Here is a 24,430-nt window from a genome sequence, read left to right on the forward strand (position 1 = left end):
GGAGGTGACCATGAACGACTGACTTGCACCCTAAGCGATCCGCTTTCGCTCGGTTTAGACGGCCCGGAGAACGCCAAACCAGTTTTTCCGACTGGGAGGCGGCAGCAGCAACTCGCAAACTCTCCCGCGGCTTCTCCAACAGCTACAAGCTGAAGAAGAGCACGCGAGGAAGGGCTTCGGCGGCTCCCAAATCCGGGATCGCCTCCCCCCGGCGGCGGGCTTGCCTCCCGCCGGGCTGCCAATCTCGGCTTCTGTTGCGCCGCCGGGATCCCGAGCAGATCCTTCCCCGCCTCCATCTCTCCGTCCGCCCCCCCCCCCCCACCGCTGCCCGGCTGCGCCCGCCTCAAAAAGGCTGAGCTCCCCCCACTGGCCGGCTGAGGCAGGCGGGGGCCTGTCTGCGATTCGTTCGCGCCGGCTTCTGAGCGGGCGTCTGTGCGCGCCGTCGCCGCCAGCGGCTCTCTCGCTGCGCCTCTCCCCGCGCGCAAAGAGCCCTGCGCCGCCGCCGCCGCCGCCACCATGCGCGCCTTCGGGGCTTGCCGCCTCCTCCTCCTGCTGGCGGCGCTGCCCGCTTGCCCGGCCAGGCGCCCCCGGACCGTCTACACCAACCACTGGGCTGTGCGGGTGCTGGGGGGCCCCGATGAGGCGCATCGGCTGGCCTCCGCTTACGGATACCTGAACCTCGGACAGGTGAGAGAAGCAAAACTTTTCTTTCTTTCTTTCCATTCGCCGTTGTGGAACCCGAGGATCCTGCACATTTCTCCATGAGCTGATCCCGAGTGTGTTTGGGGGGGGGGGGGCGGCGTGTTGCGGGGGCTGATTTTTGGGGTGCTTCAGACTTCACCCCCTCTATAATTTCGTAGCGGCGCTGCTCCCCGGAAGGAACTTTCCGTGCGTCCCCGAAGGAACTTTAGGTCCAGTTTTTGGCACCGCTTTCCCGCCCCCGCCCCGCACCGTTGTGCTGGGAGAAACCCAGGAAAGGTGCAGTGTCGACGGTGCCGTTCCGGTTTAAGACAAGCATCGCTTCTGGATCGAAGGGGGTTAGGTAGAAAAATCCGCACGCGCGTGGCAGGTAGCTGTGTGCAAGTGGAAATCAGGAGCCTTGCCCCACCTTTAAGACTAGCACGTTTAAGGTGCAAGCCTGTACGTGTCTGCTCGACAATAAGCCCACATGGAGTTCACTGGGACTTCAGGCAAATGAGCATGGGATGGCCGCAGTATTAAAGCCGGCTTCCTTACATGATGCAAACTGGGCTCCAGAGTCCAGACCATGAAAGCCAGGAGGACAACGACCCAGTGAAACTAGTGGAATCCTTAACAGGTTCCCGGGTTAAGTACTTAATTCTGTAGATCCCTGCCAGTTTCTGTGGAAGAGTGAAATCTGAGCATATTCTTAGCCCTCTTTTGGAAACGAATGGGGCTTTAAGAGTGCTGAACTCCAACTGGGTGAGTGCCCTAAGAAAATTGTGGCAGATGTTTTCAGGGGCTGGAGTCCAGGTTTGCAGATGTGTGGTCTGTGTAGGTTTCTCTCTCTCTCTCTCTCTCTCTCTCTCTCTCTCTCTCTCTCCCCCCAGCTTTGTTTGATTCCCATGTTGTTGGGACTCACTCCCAGTCCTCCCCAGCCAGCATGTCAGTGGTGAGAGATGATGGGAGTTGTAGTCCAACAACATCTGGGGATCCGAGGTTGGGGAAGACTGTCGTAGCTTATGAAAATGTACATCACAACATATGTGTGAGTCATTTTTTTAAAAAAATAATGCCACAGATTTCTTTGCTAGGACTGAATCTTTGGGCTTTAAAATACACAACTACAAAGTGCATAAGACTGATTGATTCTTTTTGGAGTGGAGGCTCCTCGGGTCTTTGGGAAGATGCTAGATGCTTGAAAGGTAGAATCGCAGCGTTACAGGTTGTATGTCATTTGGCAGAAGGGCGAGCTACAAGTTGTGGAGACGGAGCAAGCTTTTACGCTTTTACATAGTGAGCTGCCTTATCAGACCATTGCTCCTCCAGCTCTCCCAGTGCTGGCTAGTCTTGAACAGCACTGCCCCTCCAGCTCTCAGGCATACAGGCCTTTAATTTGATCATTTACCTGGCATTGCTAAGGGTCGAACCCGGGGCAACCTGGTTTCTTCTTAAGTAGGAAGTTTTAAAAGTCCAGGCAGTGTTTCCGTGTTCGATGCCAGCAATTTGCTGCTGCTGGTTCTGTGGAGGTGGATCCTGGATCGGTGGGAGCCAACAGGAGTTTTCTTCTTCCCTGCATGACCTCTCCCCTTCCCCACCATCTGCATTCTCTGTAGTCATTCCAGTGACACCCCCTACTCAGCCTTAAATCCCTCACACTCATTAAATCCATCATGACTCTCCCAGGTTATTGTTCTTCCAGATTCTTTCTTTCTTTCTTCAGTCTCCAGAGCTTTTTAGGCTGTGCATACACCATGCATTTGAAGCTTACCCATCCCGAAGAAGGGAACTGTAGTTTATTCAGATGGGAGTTGTAGCTCTGTGAGTTGTTACCTACGGTTTCTGGGATTCTTTGACTGTATGTGTGTTTTAAATGTACTATAAATGTACGGAGAGTATTCAGTAGCCTGCCCTCCCCGTTCCAATCCCCACCAATTAATTTTCAGCTCAACCCCAACTTTTGCTGAATGGTTCCATCCAACCGGCTCCAGCTGACACATGATAGCAGATGGACCCAAAAGGTAATTAGTCAGCTAAAGCATGACAGAAAACATCTGAGGCGGACTCAGAGGGGAACTGCCAAGTGGAAATGAATCAATATTTAATTTTTGCACAGCAAAATGCATCCTTATCAATTTAATACCGTTTATAAAGCTATTTTATATATTTCTCCCCCAACTGTGCTGTATGTAAGACTAATCAATTTTTCTGTGGGTGTTTTGTTTTTTTTAGGGTTGGGGTGTGTGACAGTGGAGGGGGAGAGCGGAGAAGGATTGCTATAAAGATGGAAATGTTTATATTGAGATCACTGCCAAGATTTTTTCATGTATTTTTTTATTTTTTGGTAATTGCTTGAACTTTATACTATCTTTGCAGATTTTAATAACGGCTCTGCTTGGGGAATTTTAAATTTTTGTTATTTTTAGCTAAGCGGGTCATTTAGTGAAGGTGGCAAAAGAACCAGCATGGGACTCATAAAACACACCCGTTGGTGTTTCTTAATTGATTCTGTGAATGTCAGGAAGGGGGCAGAATATCAACTGAAAGCACAAGGGAGATCTGATTAATGGCTCTCTCTCTCTCTCTCTGTGTGTGTGTGTGTGTGTGAGAGAGAGAGAGAGAGAGAGAGAGATCACAATAAGGACAGTGAAACAGCCCAGTTGTGACACACTGGAATGTTTAGGTTGCCCCACTCTGAGTTCTTTGCATTTCCAGTTTCCATCCAAATTAAGCCAAGTTTCTAGTTCTCTTGCTGCTGTATTTTAAAGCATCTTGAAATCCAGTGAAAACCAGTGAGGAAACACAACAACAACATAAAACCCATTATTATTATTATTATTATTATTATTATTATTATTATCTCAGTTCTCCTGATTTTTAAGACCAGAATAGGAAGCCAATTTCTCCCCAGATGTTTTTGGGCTACAGTGGTACCTCGGGTTAAGAACTTGATCCGTTCTGGAGGTCCGTTCTTACCCTGAAACTGTTCTTAACCTGAGGTACCACTTTAGCTAATGGGGCCTCCCACTGCTGCCATGCCGCTGCTGCACAATTTTTGTTCTCATCCTGAAGCAAAGTTCTTAACCCAAGGTACTATTTCTGGGTTAGCGGAGTCTGTAACCTGAAGCATCTGTGACCCGAGGTACCACTGTACAATGTCCATAATCTCTGACCATTGAGCATTCTGGCTGGGCCTCAGTTTTAACCATGGATGGCCATCTGTCCAGATTTTAATTTTCTCCGTACTAATTTTAAGATGTATTTTAATTAATTGATCACCTGTTTTTATGTGCTTATGTTCTTTGTATACTGTGTTAGTTTTATGATGTTAGCTGCCCTGAGCCCAACTCTGGCTGGGGAGGGCGGGGTACAAATAAATTATTATTATTATTATTATTATTATTATTATTATTGGCAAACAACATCTAGAAGGGCCACAGGTTCCCCATCTCTGCTGTAGGACCTTGGTCAGGAACTAGTAAAACCAAGCGGTCACGTTGATAAGGAGTGAGAGGAGAATGGGCCAGTGTGGTGTAGTGGTTAAGAGCGGTAGACTCGTAATCTGGGGAACCGGGTTCGTGTCTCCACTCCTCCACATGCAGCTGCTGGGTGACCTTGGGCTAGTCACACTTCTCTGAAGTCTCTCAGCCCCACTCACCTCACAGAGTGTTTGTTGTGGGGGAGGAAGGGAAAGGAGAATGTTAGCCGCTTTGAGACTCCTTCGGGTAGTGAAAAGCGGGATATCAAATCCAAACTCTTCTTCTTCTATATGACGTCACTACATATGTTTACATACACGTACATGCAACCTGCCAGCAAAGCGTCACCTGCATTCTCTGAATAATGCTTTCTCCTGTTGGTCAGATTTGGCCCAGAGGCTGTCAGCTGCTGACCTCTGGTGGAGGAGACTGTGAGAAGTGTCATGGGGGGGGGGACCCCAGTCCTCCCAGTATCTGAAAACCTGATGCAGCCTTATGGCTTGAGGAACCTCAGTCCCAAAGGCCAAATGTGGCCCTTAGGCCTCTCTGCTTAGCCACTGTTCTTACTGGCCCGGTTTTGCACCCTCCTTGAATGTTTTTGCCTGGCTGGAGGAATAGGGAGGTGAGTGTGTGTAGAAGCTCACCTACTGCATAAAGTAAATTCACATTTGTTGCTTCATCCATTTTTGCCAGCAGCCCCCACCTGCCACTGCCATGTGGCCTCCAGAAGGCTGCCTGGAAGAGAATGTGGTTTTTAGGTTGCAAATGATTCCCCACTCCTGAGTTGCCGTTCAGTGGGGGAAGAGCCATTGGCATGTGCTTCCTACAGCATATGCCAATCAGGCAGGAGTAGCGGGTGGGGAAATGGCACTACCCACCCATGTGGTCATGTAGAAATGACCCTTCCTTTCTGGGAGTTTTGCCAGTGGGTATGTAGAGAGGCCTCCACCCACCTGAAAAATACTTCGCTCTAGAGTCTCGTCATGGCTATATCGCCATTTCTCTTGGGGAGATGATCTCACAAGATGATGGAGCAGCAGATTGAATCAGTGTAACTTCCTGCATTTGTAAAAATTCTGGGCTGATGTCTCACCCTCCAGGAGATATGAAAACTGTGAAGCCTCACAGGGTGGGAGCCCTGCGTGCTGCTGTCCAAGGCAGCCCATTGCTGGGGGTCGGGGAAGAGAGAGAGAGAGCGAATACCCCCATAAATAAGAACATAAGAATACATGAGCATAAAAGGAGCCTGTTGGATCAGGCCAATACCCCCTCTAGTCCAGCATCCTGTTCTCACAGTGGCCCACCAGATGCTTGTGGGAAACGTGCAAGCAAGACCTGAGCATGAGAGCCCTTTCCTCTCCTGTTGTTTCCAGCCAGGCATGCCAAGTTGGAGGCAGCGCATAGCCATCATGGCTAGTGGGTACTGATAACCTTATTCCTTCATGAATTTGTCCAATTCTCTTTTAAAGCCATCCAAATTGCTAGCTATCACTACCTTCTGTAGGAGTGAGTTCCATAGTTAAACTATGCTCTGCTTGAAGAAGTGGTTTTCTTCTATTTATCCTGACTCTGCCAGCATTCAGCTTCATTGGGGAGGCCGTGAGTTCCAGTCTTATGCGAGAGAAAGTATGGAAAAAAGGAAGATGCACATAGGAAGCCACTTCACACTGGTCATTCTAGCTCAGTGTCTTCTGCACTGCTTGGCTGTGGCTCAGAAAAGGGACGTTCCCAGGCCACCTGAAGATGCCAGAGGTTGGACCTGGGACTATTTTCCGGCAAAACACTGACCTGCAGCCCTTCCCTGTACCTGATGATACCATTGTTCTATCTAGCTCACAAAACTACAATTCCCATAGTTCCCTGGGAAGAAGGATTGATTGTTAAAACCACTCTGGGGGCTGCAACAGCTCTCAGCACTCTTAACAAAGTCCAGCTCCCAGAATTCTTTGGGGGTGCGCCATGCTTGTTAAAAGTGGTACCATAGCGCTTTAAATGTAGGGTGTGAATGTGACCACACTGCTGTTTTAGAGTTGCGTGCATTCTTTATTAATATTACAGACCTGCTGCTACCTTCTTATTTATGGGGTGTCTTCACTCCCTCCCCTCCCCCATGTGGACAAGGCTGTGTGCTACATCCATTTTTTTGAGGCAGTAGTTAAATTTCTATACCACCCTTTATTTGAGAATCTCGGGGCAGTTTACAATACAAAAACACATAAACACATACCAGGGTAACAAATGACCCCCCTCCCACAGCTTAAAAGGCCATAGATTGTTTAATTAGCCTGGGAGAAGGGGAATGTTTCTGCCTGGTGCCTATAGATATGTAACAAAGGCAGCTGGTGAGCCTCCCTGGGGAGAGCATTTGGCAGGTGAGCAGCCACTGCAGAAAAGGCCCGTTCTTGTGTTGCCACCCTCCAGACCTTTTGTGAAGGAGGCACATGAAGAAGAGCCTCAGTTGAGGAACGCAGGGTAATTATATAATTATAGTTTGCTCAAAAAGAGAAAACTCAGTCTGCTCTCTCTCAAGGGCGGAAGTAAGTTTTTATGTATACATAAACAGGCTTTTTCAAGGGGGTTGGGGCAGAGCAGGGCGAGGGGAGCTGGGGTTAGCAAATGCATGTGAACGACAGACACGAGCAATCAAACAGAGTTTAAAGATAAGCTCTTTTTGTAATTCAAACCATAGCATCTTGCGGTGTTTCCACATGTAGTGTTATCATCCGTGACGGAAACCAGTAAAGAGCAGGGTGCTTTAATCTAAATAGAATTTTTCTTTGCATCGCAAATCTTGTCCCAATAGCAGTAACGGGCAGTGATTTTGGTGCTCTGCAAAAGATTATCTCATCCTTTTGTGCTTGCGTGTCTAGCCTTCAACTCAGTGTTCTGCCATGCCTCCGGACTGACAATTTAGAATGGGCTTTCCCTGAGAAAGGTGGAGGGCAAGGGGGAAACCATTTTTGGCTTGTTCTTTCTAGGCCGTGGAAAGTGGAAGTACGGATGATTCCACAGCCTCTTCCCAGACTTAAGAAACCTTTGCAGACTTCAATGGCTGAACTCTGCTTCTGTCAGTACATCTAGGAAGTTGCAGGATACAGAGCCAAACCATTGATCTATTTATCTCAGTAACGTCTATGCTGGCTGGCAGTGGCTGTTCAGGGTTTCAGGCAAGGGGCATCCCCAGTCCTCCGTGGAGATGCCAGGGATTGAAGCTGGCATGCAAAGTAGATGTTCTATCACTGAGCTACAGCTGTTCCCCACTACTTCCTAAATCTTTTTCTTATGCCCTTCAGTTGCAAAGAACAAAGTTGGTGGGTTGGGGCCGGTGGGGGCCAGTTATCCTAGCTTATTGCTTTCCTTGCGGGCTCTGCACTCTTTTGCGGTTCACTGCTCCTCTGCCCAGGTGGCACGGTAATTTGTCTTGGTGCTAAAAAGGATCCGTTATAAATTCTGGCTTGACTTTTAAATTTCAGCCTTGTTCCAGTATAATTAAGCTGGCAGATGTTTGGGTGCAGGAGTGCGAAGGAAGGAATGCCAAACCCTGTAAACCACTGTTGGAACCAAATCTGCCAAAGGGTTAGGGTGGTATATCAATTTTTAAAAATAAAAATAAATAAAATGGGGATTTCCTGCTGGAAGCTTAAATTGGAGATTTTCCTTAAAAGCCCATTGCAACAGAAGTTTGAGAGCAGGTGTGGCATTGAGTCGAATGTTGGGCTTGATCTGGGCTTAGATCGCTGCTTATCCATGAAATTCATACAGAGTTAGACTGAGTGGCTCAATCTGCCTTGCATTATTCTTGAAAAGGTAAAATGAGGGTGGGCAGTCATTCCCATGTCACCCTGAGGCACAATACTATTGTGATTCTTCACAGGGCTTTTTTTTCAGAAAGAACTCAGTTCCTGTACCTCTCAGGTGGGCGCCATTGCCATTCTAAGAGAACAAGGGAGGTGTCCATGAGGAGTTCCAGCACCTCTTTTTGCCTAACTTGTTGGCCTGCTCCAGAATTTACCCAACAAAATATATTTAAACCAGAGTGCTCCAAACTTGGGTCTCCATCTGTTTTTGCACTACAACTCCCATCATCCCTGTCCACTGGTCCTGCTAGCTAAGGATGATGGGAGTTGTAGTATAACAGCTGCAGACCCAAGTTTGGGAAACCCTGATTTAGACTATGCCATGTGCCTCTAGTCCAGGCTTCCCCAAACTCGGCCCTCCAGATGTTTTGAGACTCCAATTCCCATCATCCCTGACCACTGGTCCTGCTAGCTAGGGATCATGGGAATTGTAGGCCAAAAACATCTGGAGGGTGTATTTTGCTTGCTCCAGAATCCTGTTTGGAACTCCACCGTTTGCCTTTGACCTAACTGGGCAGGTGAACATCCCTCAGGCTTGCATTTACTGTCATGACTGGTAGCCAGGTGACCAAGAGCTGCATGCAGGTGCATGAGCAAGATGGTTGAGTGAGTCAACCCGGCACTCTCCTAATGTTTTGGGCTACATCTCCCACCCGTCTCAACCATTGTGACCACCAAGTTGGTGCAAGCTGGTCTAGTGGCACTTAAACTTTTTTCATTTTGTGGGTGACTCATGCTTGAGCAAGCCGGGCAGGCACCTGCATGTTTAGGGGAGTGGCTCCTATGTCAAGTTGAGGGTAGGGTGTGTGAGGCAGAGGAGGACCAAGGCCAAGGCAACCTGCAGCTAGAACAAGAAGCAGCTGCAGCAGAGTCTGCTAGTTACTCATACCAGCAAGTGAGGCAACATTTACTTCCTATGTTCAGACCACTATTGTACCACTTTGGCTTCCCCCAAAGAATTATGGGAGCTGTAGTTTGTTAAAGGTACTGAGAGTTGTTAGGAGGCCCCATTCCTCTCACAGAGCTACAGTTCCCGGAGTTCCTGGGAAGAGGGACTGATGGTTAAATCACTCTGGGAATTGTAGCTGTGTGAGGGGAATGAAGGTCTCCTGACAACTCTCAGCACCTTAAAAAAAAAAGCTATGGCTGGCAGTATTCCTCAGGGAAGCCTGTTCAAAGTGGTATTGGTGCTTTAAAATAAGTGTGAATGTGGTCCAGGTCAGACTCAGAAGCTGCCTAAAGTCGTCTTATTTGTTTTTGGAATGCTGAGGGCCGGTGTGGCATAGTGTAGGGGACCGGACTAGGAGCAGGGAGATCAGGGTTCAAATCCTTGTTCAGCCATTAAGATCTCTGGGTACTCTTGGGCCAGTCACTATCGCTCAGCCTAAGCTACCTTGCGGGGTCGGCGTAAGCAGAGGCGTAGCAAGGTAAATTGGTACCCGGGCAAAAAATTTTTTGTCACCACCCCCCCGGCATGTGAAGGCCAGGTGGTACCTGGTGCGTAAAATTTGTCAACCCCCCCCATTGATTTCCCCCCTCGCAAAAATGGTTTTATGTTATTTCATATTTTCTTACAAAGGAATAATAAGTACTAATAAAAAAAAACTTATTTATATCCCACCCTCCCCGGCCAAAGTCGGGCTCAGGGTGGCTAACATCAGATACATAACATTGCTATAAAATCAAACAATAATTAAATTGCCTCCTAAAAACATCTCAAAATCAAATAAAAGTTTAATTACATGGCTTTCCACAGGGTTAAGGTTGGGAACAGTAAGTGTTCTCTGAACTGAAATTTCAGCCTTCATGACATAGGAAAACAGCCAAGTGAACAGCTATTTTGGTGGAGGAGGTTCAAGATATTAACCCATATGCATGAAATTTCATATATAACTATATAATCCCTAGTATAGTAAGATAAGACCTTTGGAGCAGGCATTAAAAAAAATTCAAAAGAATTTCCCCCCCAAAAAAACATTGTTCCTTGATAATTTGTCACCCCCTTCATTATGGAACCTGGGGCGGCCCCCCGCCCCCCCTTTGCTACACCCCTGGGCGTAAGGATAAAATGGGGAGTTGGAGAACCATGTAATGCCACCTTGAGCTTCTTGGGGGAAAGGTGTGGTATAAATGTAAAAACAACCCTGGCTTGGGCCCAGGCTGCCTAAAAGTACATATGTCTTGATATGTAAGCATCTTATCTGGGTCCCCTTAACAACAGAAGCATGGTTGGTGGTGACACAAAAGAGACCCTTTTACTGCGGCTGCTTCCATATTGCAGAATTCCCTCCCAAGATATTTTAGATTGGCTCCTTCCTTGTTGTCCTTCCGCCAGCAGGCCGAGACCTTCCTCTTCAGTCAGGCCTTTGAAAATGAAGGTGCAGATGATTCTGATCACTGGTGGGCTGCTGTCAGGGCAAACTTCTTTGAATGGCTGGTTCTAAATGTGTTCTGATGAACCCTGATTATTGTTCTTAACTGCTTTGTTTTTCTTAACTTTGCATTTTTTAATGTTTTTAAATGTTGTAAGCCGCCCTGAATCTCAGCTTCGGAGGAAGGTGGGATATAAATTCTACTACTAATAATAATAAACAATAAGATGTTGTGTACCAAACCCACATCTTATTCACTTCAGGTCCTAGGTTCAGGACCTGATGTGGGCTTGAGTCCTGAAAACCGCTTAGCAGGCACAGGTGAGGAAGCTTCCACCTTTGGCGCTAAGACCCACAACTGGAAGTTGCTCCAGTACTAGAGAAGGTACTTCCTGCCTCTTGGACATTCTTGCTTCTGCAGCCTCCGCTGTCAACAATACATGGAAGTGCCCCAACCCGTAGACCATCCTTCTCCATTATGACTTCTTTTGAGCTCAGCTGGTCCGTGATGCATAACGTCCTTGGTCCAATTTCACTAAATAGTGATGAATGGTTCCTTCAGTGCCTGGCAGTTAACACTTAGTCTGATGGAATTGGCAGGGCCCCATTTCCATGGCAACCGAGCGAGCCGTACCCTTCATGTGCAAATGGTGGCATTGCAAGGCAAAAATAACACTTTCTCATTGTTTTGAGACTTGCTTGCTGCAGACGTAAACACCCAGAGCTGAGTGGTGCCAATCTGGGGCTTTGTGACAACAAAGCAGAAATATGCAATAGAAGGCCAAAAAAAGCAAGAAAAAAAAGCGGGACTTTTGCACTTCAGGAAAACAATAAAACCTACATTGGTTTGAATTAAAAGCCTAATTGGCGCATGGACGTTATCATTAACATTATTCCTCACTTTTGCAAATGGATATTAACATTGCCGATTGCTTCTATTGCTAGCTAATACTTTCAGGCCCTTGTTGGAAGAATGCAGATGGAAATCTAGAGTGCTATACCTTCTGATAGCTGCCTGTTTCTGAACTATGCTTGGCACCTGGCTCCAGAGTGCCACTGATGCTGCTGGGGCAGCAGAAGCACGGAAGCTGCCAGTCCAGTGTTTCCTTCCAGCACTAAATGTATGGGACAAATTGCCACTTGTCCAATGGCTGGGCTGGCCATACAGGAGAGGACAAAGTCATCCTCTGGATGTTGTGGGGCGGCCCCAGCTCCCCTCTTCCCTGATCACTTGCAATGCTGCCTGTGACTGATGGGAGGCCACAGCTTGCTCTCCAGGTTTAGAAGATTAGTCAGGCAAGGACATTGCTTCAGGAAGCACCAAAAATGAAACAAACAAAAAACGTTTGCAATGTGATCATTGCTTATCTCAAATGGTGAAGACTGTTCTTAGCCTCTACAATTCATCAGGGATCTTAATAGGGCTGGAAAAGTCCCTTTCCTGAGATCTTGGACAAGTCAGAATAAGACACTTTTATTCTCAGTTAGGTCTATGGAATTTGCAGTCCAGCAACTTCTGTTAGGCCACAGTTGCCCCTTCTCACTGCTAGATGCACCCAGCTTCATATGTGTTCAAAAACTGTCCTAAAACTAACAAAATGTATCTAAATTCTCATGGCCCTAATCTTTGTGCATCGGATGGGTATGCTTCTATGCACTCTAGTAATATCAGATTTTGTATGCCATTTGCAAGAGCCTGTGATCATTAGGGATGAGCTAATCAATTTTGGTTTCTCATTTTTCCACTCTTAAGTTCAATTCTCCACATTCCTGCATCAGTTTGCTTAATAAAAAAAGTTGTCATGAAAATTCATCAGCCTTTTAGTGTGAATTTAATGTCAATAATAGCCACATTCTTACATGCAATTATACTTAATATACAATTTTGGTGTGGAGCAATTTCCCCTAGTATCATTCTTGCATGTTATTTTTTTTTTTTTGTGTGTGTGTGTGTGTGTGTGTGTATATATATATATATATATATATATATATTTACACACACACAGTATATACACACCGGTATGTATATGTGTGTGTGTCTGTATGAGAGAACACACACACAAATGAATATATGGCGCCTGGGAAGAAGGATTGATAAACCACTCTGGTAATTCCACCCTGTAACAACTCTCAGCACTCTTAACAAGGTACAGCTCCCAGGATTCTTCGGCTGAAGCCATGACTGTTTAAAGTGGTACCATAGTGCTTTAAATATGTGGTGCAGATGTAGCCGTATTGATATACCGTAGCTATGTTGAGCCTTGTATGCAGAATGTTCCATGTTCAATCCCCAGCATCTCTAGGTGGGATTTGGTAAGACTACAGTGAAACCTTGGTTGCCGAACGTAATCCGTTCTGGAAGACTGTTCGACTTCCAAGATGTCCGACAGCCGAGGCGCAAAGGGCAGTCGGCAAAGTTAATGGAGAAAACTGAGAAATGCCCATTCGACTTCCGAGGCGCGTTTGAAAACGGAAGCATTTACTTATGAGCTTTCGGTGTTCGGCTTCTGAAACATTCAGCAGCTGAGACATTCGAAAACTGAGGTTCCGCTGTATCTGAAACACTAGAGCATACCCTCCAACATTTTTTTGATGAAAATAGGGATGTCCTATTCCATAATAATAATAATAATTAATTTAATTGTTTATACCCCACCCATCTGACTGGGTGGCTTCCAACAAAATAAAAGCATAATAAAACATTAAACATTTTAAAAAACCCTTCCCTCTACAGGGCTCCCTTCAGACAGCTTGGGGGTCAGATAACTCCATACCCTCCAATATTTATCCAGTGAAAATAGGGGCATCCTAAGGAAAAGCGGGACATTCCAGGATCAGATAAAAAACTGGGATAGCTTCTGTAAATCCAGTACCATCCCTGGATAATAGAGACACTTGGAGGGTCTGCTAGAGAGCTGCTGTGGAGCAGACAACAGTGAACTACAGAGACAAGTAATTTGACTAGGTATAGGACAGCTTGTTGTTTAATATTTGAGCAGGGAACAGACAGGAGAGGTCTAAGATCACACCATGAGTTCCATGGCTAAGCAGAGATTGGAACTTTGGTCTCCCAGATCAGAGCCTAGTCCAATGCTCTAACCACTACACCATCCTAGCTCTTTGCCCAGCATCCAGAGCCATTATCAACATTCTGGGGGCACATTCCAGGTAAAAGCACTTGAAAAGAGTGCAAATCAGAGCCAATGAAGGATGTGGCCAGAAATAATTTCGAGGGCCACAGAGAGAGGCCTGAAGGGCTGCATTTGGGCCCATGGTTCCCCACACCTGATTGTAAGATAGGGAACATTGCAGAGGAGGTCAAGGAAGAAGCTTCCTAGACAGATTTTGGAAGTAAATCTTGCCATTCAAACTGGGATAACTTCCCAGATGTGTCTTCCTGGACTGGCAAGAAATCTTCCTTGGAAGATTTCGTCTGCTCACTAGGCCAAGAGAATACATCCTTTGCCTGAAGGAAACCGTATTTCCATAGGTTTCTCTTTTCTTCCTTTTACTTTTTCGTTTTGGCCTTGAATTCCTTTCCCTCTTCTGCCCCAACAGCTGCTTGTTTTCCTCTGCTCTTTCGCTAGTGGTGCATTTCAAACCTTGCGTTTAGATTTTACAAATGACAAACACAGGGGACTGCGTAGCTCTTCGCGGGTGGCGGAGAATGTGAGTGCTTCCTTTGCCTTGCTTGTTTATGAATTTAATTTATACTAAAAATGAAGACCCCAGGGGTTGCAGATTAGAAATAGATTTAGAGGTTAGAACTAAATGAACATAATAAAGACGGGAAAAATGTAAACTCTTAACAGCAGGGGGGAGGCGGGAGAGAATACTGCAGGAAAGGAAAAAAAAATGACTACCCAGCAATGGGGTTTGGAGATGGATGCTGGAGAGAGATGCATTTGAATTGCAAACATCTGACGTAGTTTGGTCAGATATTTAATACAGTTTGCACATACACATTACAATTGTAATATCTGCATCAGGATGGCGAGCCCAGTTGTGTAATGGTCCAAGGTTGCGGAGGGGGGCATTAAAGGCCTGTTACTATTTCTGCAGCAGGGTCTGTGTCTCCAACATCCTAGAGCCATCCCATCAGTGTGAAAGGGGACCTTTTTAGCCACCCTGAGTTCCAAATCTAAGCATTTCGGAACACTGAAAACACAGAGGCTTCAGTTTTAAGAAAATGGTGTGCAAGTTCTGTTATGTACAATGGAAAACACAGCTTAAGTCACTCCAAAAGAAGGTAAGGGAGCACTTCATATCATTTGCCCACGTATGTGCATAGAAAACGGTAGATTAGTTGAAAGACGACATGTGGATCAATCCATCAATAATAATAATAATAATTTTATACAGTGGTACCTCGGGTTACAAACTTAATTGTTCTGGAGGTCAGTTCTTAACCCGAAACCGTTCTTAACCTGAGGCACGCTTTTGCTAATGGGGCGGTGCACGATTTCCGTTCTCATCCTGGGGCAAAGTTCGCAGCCCGGAGCAACTACTTCCGGGTTAGTGGAGTTTGTAACCCGAAGCGTTTGTAACCCGAGGTACCACTGTAATTGTAAGCATATTGTATAATCTTAGAAGGGATGTGGGCAAGATTGTGAGATCTTGATGGAATCTCAGTGGGGCGGCAGAAACCAGGCTCACTCCCACTGCTGCTGCCACAGTGAGGAGGAGAAGTGGTGGTGCTCCATGCACCACCCCAGCAAGACCCCATGAAATCTTGCAGAACTCTGCACAAGATTTTGCAGGACTCTGCGACTTCTCATTGCCGCTTCCAGCACCTCCGGACTCCACGCTGCTGCTGGAGAAGCAAGAAGGGACTGCACCATCTATTTCTGTGTTCTGGTGAAATGTTGCTGGAACCTGGAAGCTGCCGCCACATCTCCCTTAGCAGAGGGGGCGCTATTGGAACCCGGAAGCTGCAGCACTGAACTATTTTGGACGGGCCACCCCTGGGTGTGGATGTGATTATTGTAAAAGGATCCTGCTCTTCTGAATTTGCCAGCATTCCACTGGGTGAGACCTGGAGTTGCTCTCATTTGCTCTGAGGTTTCCCAAGCTGTACCTGGAAACAGTAAAGCAAGGTACTGCTTGTTTCCAGAGCACTCCCACCATTGCAAAGAGATCAGAGTGCTCCAAAAGCAGGGAGGAGCGCTTCAGTCCACTGTGATGTTTCCAGGGATGGCTGTGGAAACATCAGACCAAATCAGAGCACCTTGTTTCTGGGCTGCTTTAATCCGTTTGCAAAGGTAGTGAAGAGAGGGTTAGAGGTCACCCTTTCAGTGCCAATTTTGCCACTGGTAAAAGGTGAGGTGATGGTAGTGCTGGGCTGGGAAGAGAGCCTTTAAAAAGTTTTTCTCCCTCTGATCTGCTTCTGGGGCTTGGAGATATTTTTTTCTATTCCTGAGAAATTTGAAAGGGTGGGTGGACCTTGAAAGGCTTTCCATAAGTCCCACTGCCCCCATCCATCTAGATCTGAGTGGGGGGATGATAAGGTAAGGTAATCTCTGTGTTCCCATGTGCTCTATGTGTGGCAAGCTTATGGTTGGTATAGTATGCAGCCATTAGAGGATTCAGCACAATTATTGGGCCAAAGAGGTTAGCCACCTCTGATCTATAGCAAAATCGAAAGAGGGTGATAAAAGCATGTAACTGACAATAGCGAAGGCAGGAGTAAACAAAATGACCTGGCAAAATATTGCTAACAGAAACGTACAGATTTATTGTAGCTTCACAAAACATGGCGCTACATTGGTGCAAGGCAGAAACAAGTTATGCCAGTCACAGTTGCTGCACGTGGGTGAAATGGCAGTCCACCGAAACTTCACTGCAATACCGGTAGAAGTGGTGCTGTTAAACCTGCAGAGACATGTTGGGAAGGGCGAAGGCCACTGGAAACCCAGTTGTGACGTACAAAACTGGCAAGTTGGAGAGAGGCTTTAGAGTTGCAAGTTCTGCTGTAATAACTGGGGTTTCCCAGTAGGTGTAGGAAAGAGCATAGGAAGCGGACTTAAACCACGTCATGTTACTTGTTGATTAAGCTCAATGGTGTCTGCTCTGACTGGCAGCAGCTTTCCAGGGTCTTGGGAGAGGACCTTCCTTATCATTTAGTACTGTACCTGATCCTTGCCGCAGCCATCGTAACAAGGGCAAAGGGTTAAACTCTCCTGCACTTGCATCAAAGGCTCAGTCCAATGTTCTCTCCCACTCTTTTTCTCTCTTTCTCTGTATATGCATGTGCACCTGCTATTTACTTAAAAACCACTTGATCAGTTGCTCCTTGTATGAATGTTCCTCAGTTACATCACCTCCTGTAGACCCTGGTATTCTCTTCTAGATGTTGTAGGTAATAGATCAGGGCAGTGGCCCATGTAGTCCAGCATTCTGTACTCACAGTGGCCGATTAGATGCCTATGGGAATACCACAAGCAGGACCTGAGCACAACAGAATACTACCCAACTGTCCTGTTTTAAGCGGGACATCCTGGATTTGCTTCACCCTCCTAGAGCCAGTGTGGTGTAATGGTTAAGAGCAGTGGACTCGTAATCTGGTGAACCGGGTTTGCGTCTACCTTTGCCTCTACATGCAGCTGCTGGGTGACCTTGGGCTAGTCACTCTTCTCTCAGCCTCACTCACCTCACAGAGTGTTTGTTGTGGGGGAGGAAGGGAAAAGGAGATTGTTAGCCGCTTTGAGACTCCTTAGGGTAGTGATAAAGCGCACCACCCACTCCAGAACCAGGCCTCAAATACCTGGAAGACCACCTCCTTCGCAACAGACCCCTCTTCAGGTGTTTAGATCAGTAGAGGGGGCCTGGTTTTAACCTGCAGCAGAAGTGTGTGCCATACAAATGGACTTAAGTCAATGCACAATGATATGCCCTCCAAAAAGATGCCGCTGAAAAAGACTTCATGAGTTCGGCAAGTCATTTGGAGCATAGCCTCTGTAACCATTGTTCATCCTTTGGGTTGGTGGAAGTGTTGCTGAACATAATCTGCCTGGGACTTTGGAAACTTACTGCTGGTTGGAATTGTTAAGACTTAAGTGGATGGATTATAACCATAGCTGTCAACTTTTCCCCTTTTTAAGGGAAATTCCCTTATTCCGAATAGGATTCCTCGCAAGAAAAGGGAAAAGTTGATAGCTATGATTATAACACGGGTCAGCAACCTGTTTCAGCCATGGGCTGGTCCACTGTCCCTCAGACCATGTGGTGGGCCGGACTATAATTGGGGTGGGGGGGACGAACGAATTCCTATGCCCCACAAATAAACCAAAGATGCATTTTAAATAAAAGGACACATTCTACTCATGTAAAAACACACTGATTCCTTGACCATTTGCGGGCCGGATTGAGAAGGCGATTGGGCCGCATCCGGCCCACGGGTCTTAGGCTGCCTACACTTGGATTTTAAGATTGATGTGGTGTAAGGCAACTTCATAGATCCATCTGAAGTTACTGGTACACTTTGTTTTTCCTAAACCTTTTTTTGGTGGGGTTTATTGCTTCCTATCCTCCAGGCTAAATATAGATGTTTCTTATTTATAATCTCCACTTTCCAGAGAGGAGAAGCCAAGTCTAAGCAAGAGCAAAACTTGCTTCTGAAACTATATAGTGATGGTTCTTGGCACATATGAATTGTCTTCTATCTGGGCCGGTGTCTCTGATATTTATGTGGTTTCTTAAAGGAGGAACACCATACTTTACACGGGCCAGGAGCCCTCTGGTTGCTCTGTAGCAAAACAATAATAAAACAAACCAAGAGATGGATAATTCTGGTGTGGACAATTGTCTCTTATGAAATTAGAACGGCTGTCAGTCTGATTTGCCTCATTTCCCCTTTTGGAGTTGTGAAAAGATTAGAGCTGCAACGTTTAGTAGAGCAATGGGATATACTCAGTGCTTTTTTTTTCTTTCTAAAAAAATGTTTAGGGGTACAGTTCAAATTGGGAAAAATAAATACAAAGTACAATACAAAAGTACAAAGATTGACAAAAAGTTTAGGGGTATGCGTACCCCTGTGTCCCCCAAGAAAAAAAGCGCTGGATATACTAATGTAAGAATAGGCTGCTTCAGAAAGTGATAGTTTCTCTTTTACTGTAAGTATTTACAGTAAGTATCAACATCATACATTCAAAACACCATACGTTCCCCCAAAGAATCTTGGGAGCTGTAGTTTGTTAGGAGTGCTGGGAATTGTTCTGTGAGGAGCAAACTATAGTTCCCAGGATTCTTTGGGAGAAAGCCACGTGTTTTAAATGTACAGTGTGCATTTTACTTAGATGGCCACATGTCAGGAATGCTGTGGTTTGCAGCCTTCATTGTAGACCCTGCATCAAGTGGGAGTCTGGAGGACTATATGACTCTTTCCTATTTTTTTATAGACAAAAAATATGCCTCTGTCATTAACAGAAAAAAGCACAAATATCCAACACAGGCAGGAGACAATGTTATATTAGAGACAACGGCATGAACCTCGACACCTGCTCATTTCAACCACTGTGGACCTTATAAAGAAATGTATACGATCACAAAAAACATCAGTCAAAATAGCATTGTTCTTGGAGAAGCAATTCACGCAGTAAAATATACATTATGCATTAAAGGTTATTTATTTTATTTTAATTCTCATTATTTATAATTTATAATTCATTAGTTGCCTAATATTGAAACGTCTAGGTCTGTGGCTCCCAAACTTTTCTGGGGCACATTCCAGCCAGGCAAATAAAAACAAAACAAAAAAAACAACAACAAAAACCGCAAGGAGGATGTGAAGGCGATTGGGCCACATCCAGCCCCCGGGCCTTAGTTTGCCTACCCATGGTTTAACCTGTTTTCTGAACCGGGGTTTGCGGCTAAGCCCTTTCCTCACTAACCATAAGATGCAACCTTTGCTCCTCCTCTTGGGGAGCCTGCATACTTCTGCATGTCCCACTAAGCCGCTGTTTGGCTTTGCGTGATGTATAAACCAAGCCAATATAAATGAAGACTTAACATGCCTGAGCAAACAAGGAAGCCTTACCTTGGCGCTGAAAAGACTGTAATGTTGGTGCCAGTCTTCTGAAATGGAGCCTGTTGCAACATGCATGCATATCTAAAAATAAGTATAGAAAAATAAGTATTTTCCTCTTCTTCTGCACTACAGTATTGGTTTATTTCTTCCAATACAGATTTAAGCAGAATTAATCATAGGTGCTTTAGTGGATTTGTCAAATACGGCTATAATCAAGTGATAGCTCTAGGAAAGATAGCTCATAACAACTTGATTTTTATTTTTTAAGGAAGAGGCTGTATTTGGCTTGATTCTGACATGTGCCAGTGGTTTTCTCCCCATTGAGTTAAATTTGGGGTGTACAGCACAATCCTAACCAAGGCTACTCAGAAGTAGGTCCTACTGAATTCAGTGGGGTTTGCTCCCAGCGGATTGGAATTGGATTGCACACCACACCACTCTTAAACCTTGGCAGGGAAACCTGGGACTCTCCAGATGTTGCTGGACTACAAATCCCATCACTCCTAGCCATTGGTTGTGCTAGCCAGGGTAACAGCATCTGGAGGGCCACAGTTTCCCCGCCAAGAGACAATTGGAGGGAAATTGAAGCCGTCACTTTTGCAGCTGCCTGTATCTGGAGACCCTGAGCACCGTCTTGGCAGCATCACCAGATGCTGCACTTCATTGTGCATTTTGTCAGTATAAGTGCAGCAGGCGCTGCTGCCATGGCACAGCCGCACGGCTCTTCGCCTGCATGATGTGTGTGCACCTGTGAAGGGCAGATGGTTTCCTGAGGATTTTGGTTCCAAGAACTCTGGAGGCTGTTTTGGATCAGGCACATTCTGTTGCTATTAAGTGGTGGGACGGGTAGAGGGGAGGGCCGACAGGCCGTATGCGTTTTGGAAGTGCTGTTAGTTTTCACATTTTATCTTTGGCCCATATGGTGAGCAGGAGATAAGAGACCCCGAGCTCATCCATTCACATATGCCTTTAACCAGAAGAGGAGACAGATGGATCATGCAACTGAGATTCTGCTCTGGAAGAGGTGTAGCTCAGTGCTTTGCATACAGAATGCCCCAGGTTGCATACGGAACCCCTCTAGCTTCTCCAATACCTTAGTCTGAAACCTTGGAGAGAGATGCCAGTCCGTGCCAACAAAAGCAAGCTACCTGTAGATGAAACAATGGTCTGATTTAGGGTATGTGCACACTTCTGCTTTTGTCCCGAGCCTAGGAAGCATGAGTCTGAGCAGTTTTCTGAGCAGTTTCCCCATGCTTTCTAGGCATGGATCTGAGTGGTTCTGCCTTTGCCATGCCATGCCATGCCATGCCATGCCATTCCCCCCCCCCCCCAAAAAAAAACCCGAGATTCGGTGCTAAATCAGAACAAATGGTGATCCATGGAAAACCCGATTGCCATTTGTTCAGATTCAGCACTAAAATGTGGGTTTCCCCTCCGGGGAAAGTAGCGGGACAAGTGGAAGTGTGGAGGAGCCCTTAGTGAACCAGTGCTCTGCCAGATTCCTTTGCTCCCATCTTTGATACTGCCCGCATTTTGATATGATGATAAGCCATGCCTACTCTGCCTCCTTCCTCCTTGGCATGACTGCAAGGAGGGGTGTGATGTTTGATTAATTACACCTGACAAACTCTGGTTAATGTTAATTCTGTTCTGCTTGGGAAAAAAGTCCGCTGTAGTTGTGAAGCTGGCTTGTTTCAATAAACTGTAGCTAACGTTAACCACAGTTTGAGGTGCGCATGTAACACTAAAACGTGGCTAGTTAAAATTACCTAATCCTTATGTAGTTGAAATGACGCCATCCACATAGAAGAGGGGGAGATACTGGTTTGCAGAATTCAGAGGCGAAAACTGAAAGGTGTGGAAAATGCAAAAGCAGCCAATAAGGATTGTTCTTGTTGAGTGGCCTTGGAATGCTGATGGACTATTGGTGGGAGAGGTAGATGGAGCTGGAGTGGGAACGGAATGGAGTCTCCTGGAGCAGAGCTTGGAAAGTTGATACCCTGAACAGGAGCTTTCCATCCTGCAATGTTTTGAAGGTCCCACTTGAACTCTGAATTCCCTTTTCTGGAGGGTAAGCAAGGGCTGTCTTCACCTTGTTCTGCTTGTGAGCTTCCTAGTGGTATCTAGTTGGCCACTGATGGGAGAAGAGCTGGACACTTGGTCTGACCTCTGCAGAGGCTGTTTGAACACCTCCTGGCGACCAAATATACAAGAGGTTTAGCTGTGTGAAATGAGCATCTTTGAAACTTTTCCTGCCCGAACTGAATTGCATTCCTTCCTGGTTCTAGTGTGCTTTGAAAGAACATGCAGCTGTTCCTTACGGTCCTCATTGCCTCCTGTCCTGACACCTTTTCTGTATATCGCTCATTGCAGATTGGCAGCCTGGAAGACTATTACCACTTTCACCACAGCAAGACGATCAAAAGGTCAACGTTCAGCAGCAGAGGCCCACACAACTTCCTCAGAATGGATCCAAAGGTACAGTAGGAAGCTACTGGTGTCAGGTCTACTCTGCAGGCTTGTCTTGCGTTAGCCCAAGTTCCAGAGCAAGGTGAAGTTACAAAAGGCAAAGGAAACTCGGGGAAAGCCCAAAGTACGCTTGGCGGGAAATCACGATTTTTATTTAACTAGCTTTTGGGTGTGTGGGCATGTGTCCTTAAAACCAGCAAGATTAAATATATGATTACCATAATCCCAGAGTTAAAGGTAGGCAGCATGAAATGATGATGGCATATATCCCCAAATATATTGCCTAAGAAGCCCCTTAGGCAAATGCCATCTTGGCAGGGGCATCATTGGGTCGACCTTGATGGGCTACACCAATGATAGCCAACATGGTGCCCTCCAGGTAGTGTTGGACTCCAACTCCCATAAGCCCCAACTCAGATGGCCAGTGGTCGGGAACAATGGGAGTTGTAGTCCAATATCTTCTGGAGGGCACCGCTTTGGCCATCCCTGCAATATGCCTGCCTGCAAACTATACTCTCCAGAAGTCCGTGCAAATGAAAGTCAAACGAAAGGTTAACCCATCATAATGGTGTATGTTTTGCTAGAATATAAGATTTGGGATAACAGTGGACCCCTAGGTTTAGCAGGGCAACTTTATGTGGGTTTTACTTTATTTATTTGTACAGTGGTGCCCCGCTAGATGAAAAAAATTCGTTCTACGAGTTATTTTGTAGAGCGAATTTTTCGTCTAGCTAAGCGGCAATGGAGCGCGGAGGTATTCGCGCTAAAAAATAATAATTGTCTTGCGAAGCAGCCCCATTGACTTTTTCGTCTTGCGGGGCAGCTTCTGCTAGACGAATGCCGTTCGTCTAGCGAGTTTTTCGTCTAGCGAGGCATTCGTCTAGCGGGGCACCACTGTATTTACTTCAGTTTGCAGTACAATACTGTAAGTTGCCTTGGGGTGACATTCTTCTCTGCAGAAGCCCTTTTAGTTGACAGAAGGAAATCTTTCCTCTGGGCCAGAACCATTTAAGTGGATGATTAAAATTGTGGGCATGAAACTTGTGTAGAGACAGTGGGCCTACCCTGAAACAGTGTCATATAGAATGCATTTTGTTCCAGTGTGCTGGCTGGGCCTCATCTTTAACCAAGGTGGCAGGCTGAAACTTTCGAAACTGCATTTGATTTTTTGATTCTGCGGAATGCTGATTATGAAGGCTGCTGGTCTACAATACTGTACAGCAGAGAATGGTGCTCTCCGACCAATTCCGTATTGCCAAATGTAGCTTCCAAACGTTTGCACATACAGCAAACAAATCAACCCATGTGCCTTGCCATTCAAATATTTGAACTTATTCGCTCACTGTCTAACAAGCTGTAGACAGTTCTTGAATGTGCACCCATATTGCATCAATAATAGTTGACAATGGCATGGCGTGGAATTTGGGATGGCGGGTGGAAGAAAGAACTAGAATAAACAAACTGCAAGTGTTTGAACATTCCACCAATTGCGAGAAAAACTGATGGCTGGTATTTTTTTTTATTTTTTTTTTGGTGTTCTAATTAAGTTTTGGAGCCCTAGGGGAGCTAGGGCGAGGGAAGGGTATGAATCTATATCTGCAATGGAAAAGCACGCATTTTAAATTAGTCTACTTCATGCAAACCAAATGGTTTTTTTTAAAAAAATCGGTCTATTTACCTAGTCCTATCGATTAATACAGCATGCACACCAGACATTTAAAGACACCCCCCCAAAAAGAATAATGGGGAAATGTGATTTCTTAAGGGTGCTGGGAATTGTAGCTCTGTGAGAGGTAAACTACGGTTTCCAGGATTCCTTTTTTGGGATCGGGGGGGGGGGAGGGGGAATGCACTTCAAATGAATGGTATGTATGCAACCCAACAGTTTGCAAAACAGAGCACTGCTGTATTTTGGGTGCTTGGAGCTAGGCTGGATTCATAATCCATGCCTTGGTGTTCTCCCTTAGCAGATCACTTGCGAAGTGTTTTGCTACTTGACTGGTGTACCTAATGTGTATGCATGAATATGCTAATACTGGTGCTAAAGCAAGCCTTTAAACAAGTCATGCCGCCTTGAATATAACTGGCAAAGATGGAACTGCATAACTTAAGGATTTGGGGAGGGGCGTGTGTGTCCGCATTGTTTTTAAAAGTTTAAAGCTCCCAGTCAACCAAGTGACTTGGTGCTTTTAAAGCTGAAAACTTCTCAAGTTTATTTTTGTTTTTTATAGAAATCTGCATCCTATTTCAGAGGCTCCCTGAACTGGGCGATCTTTTGCCAATGAAACTTGGTAGATCAAGTGGCTTTTCCCACAAGCTTTGCAGTTTGTCTCTTTCAATTTACCTAGACTTCCTTGAAGAAGGGAGGAGAAAATGTTCTCAGAAACGTGTGGAACTTGTTAGCTTTAAAATATTGGGAAAAGTCTCTAGTGCTACTGACTTCTTCTGTTTTCCAGTTCAGTTGAATCAAGTTCTGAGGGTGGGGCACAGCATCTATATCCCACAAGTTTCATTGTAGGGCCAAGCTGTCACAATACTGCATATAGA

At 45.8% G+C, this 24,430-nt stretch overlaps 1 protein-coding gene across 3 annotated transcripts in view; it reads left to right on the forward strand.

The window, feature by feature from the left end:
• The first annotated feature begins 373 nt into the window (after positions 1 to 373).
• Positions 374 to 24,430, forward strand: part of PCSK6 (proprotein convertase subtilisin/kexin type 6) — a 94,395-nt gene continuing 70,338 nt past the window's right edge. The window contains exons 1-2 of one of the 3 annotated variants that reach the window (XM_033166598.1): positions 374 to 687; positions 21,788 to 21,892. In XM_033166598.1, the coding sequence (XP_033022489.1) occupies positions 517 to 687; positions 21,788 to 21,892 (276 nt within the window). In that variant the 5' untranslated portion in view covers positions 374 to 516. Of the gene's footprint in view, positions 688 to 4,711; positions 4,783 to 21,787; positions 21,893 to 24,430 lie in introns of those variants that run through there. The other 2 variants (XM_033166596.1, XM_033166597.1) reach the window with 2 other exon arrangements.

Source organism: Lacerta agilis, chromosome 13, assembly GCF_009819535.1.
Source record: "Lacerta agilis isolate rLacAgi1 chromosome 13, rLacAgi1.pri, whole genome shotgun sequence".
Lineage (NCBI taxonomy): Eukaryota > Metazoa > Chordata > Lepidosauria > Squamata > Lacertidae > Lacerta > Lacerta agilis.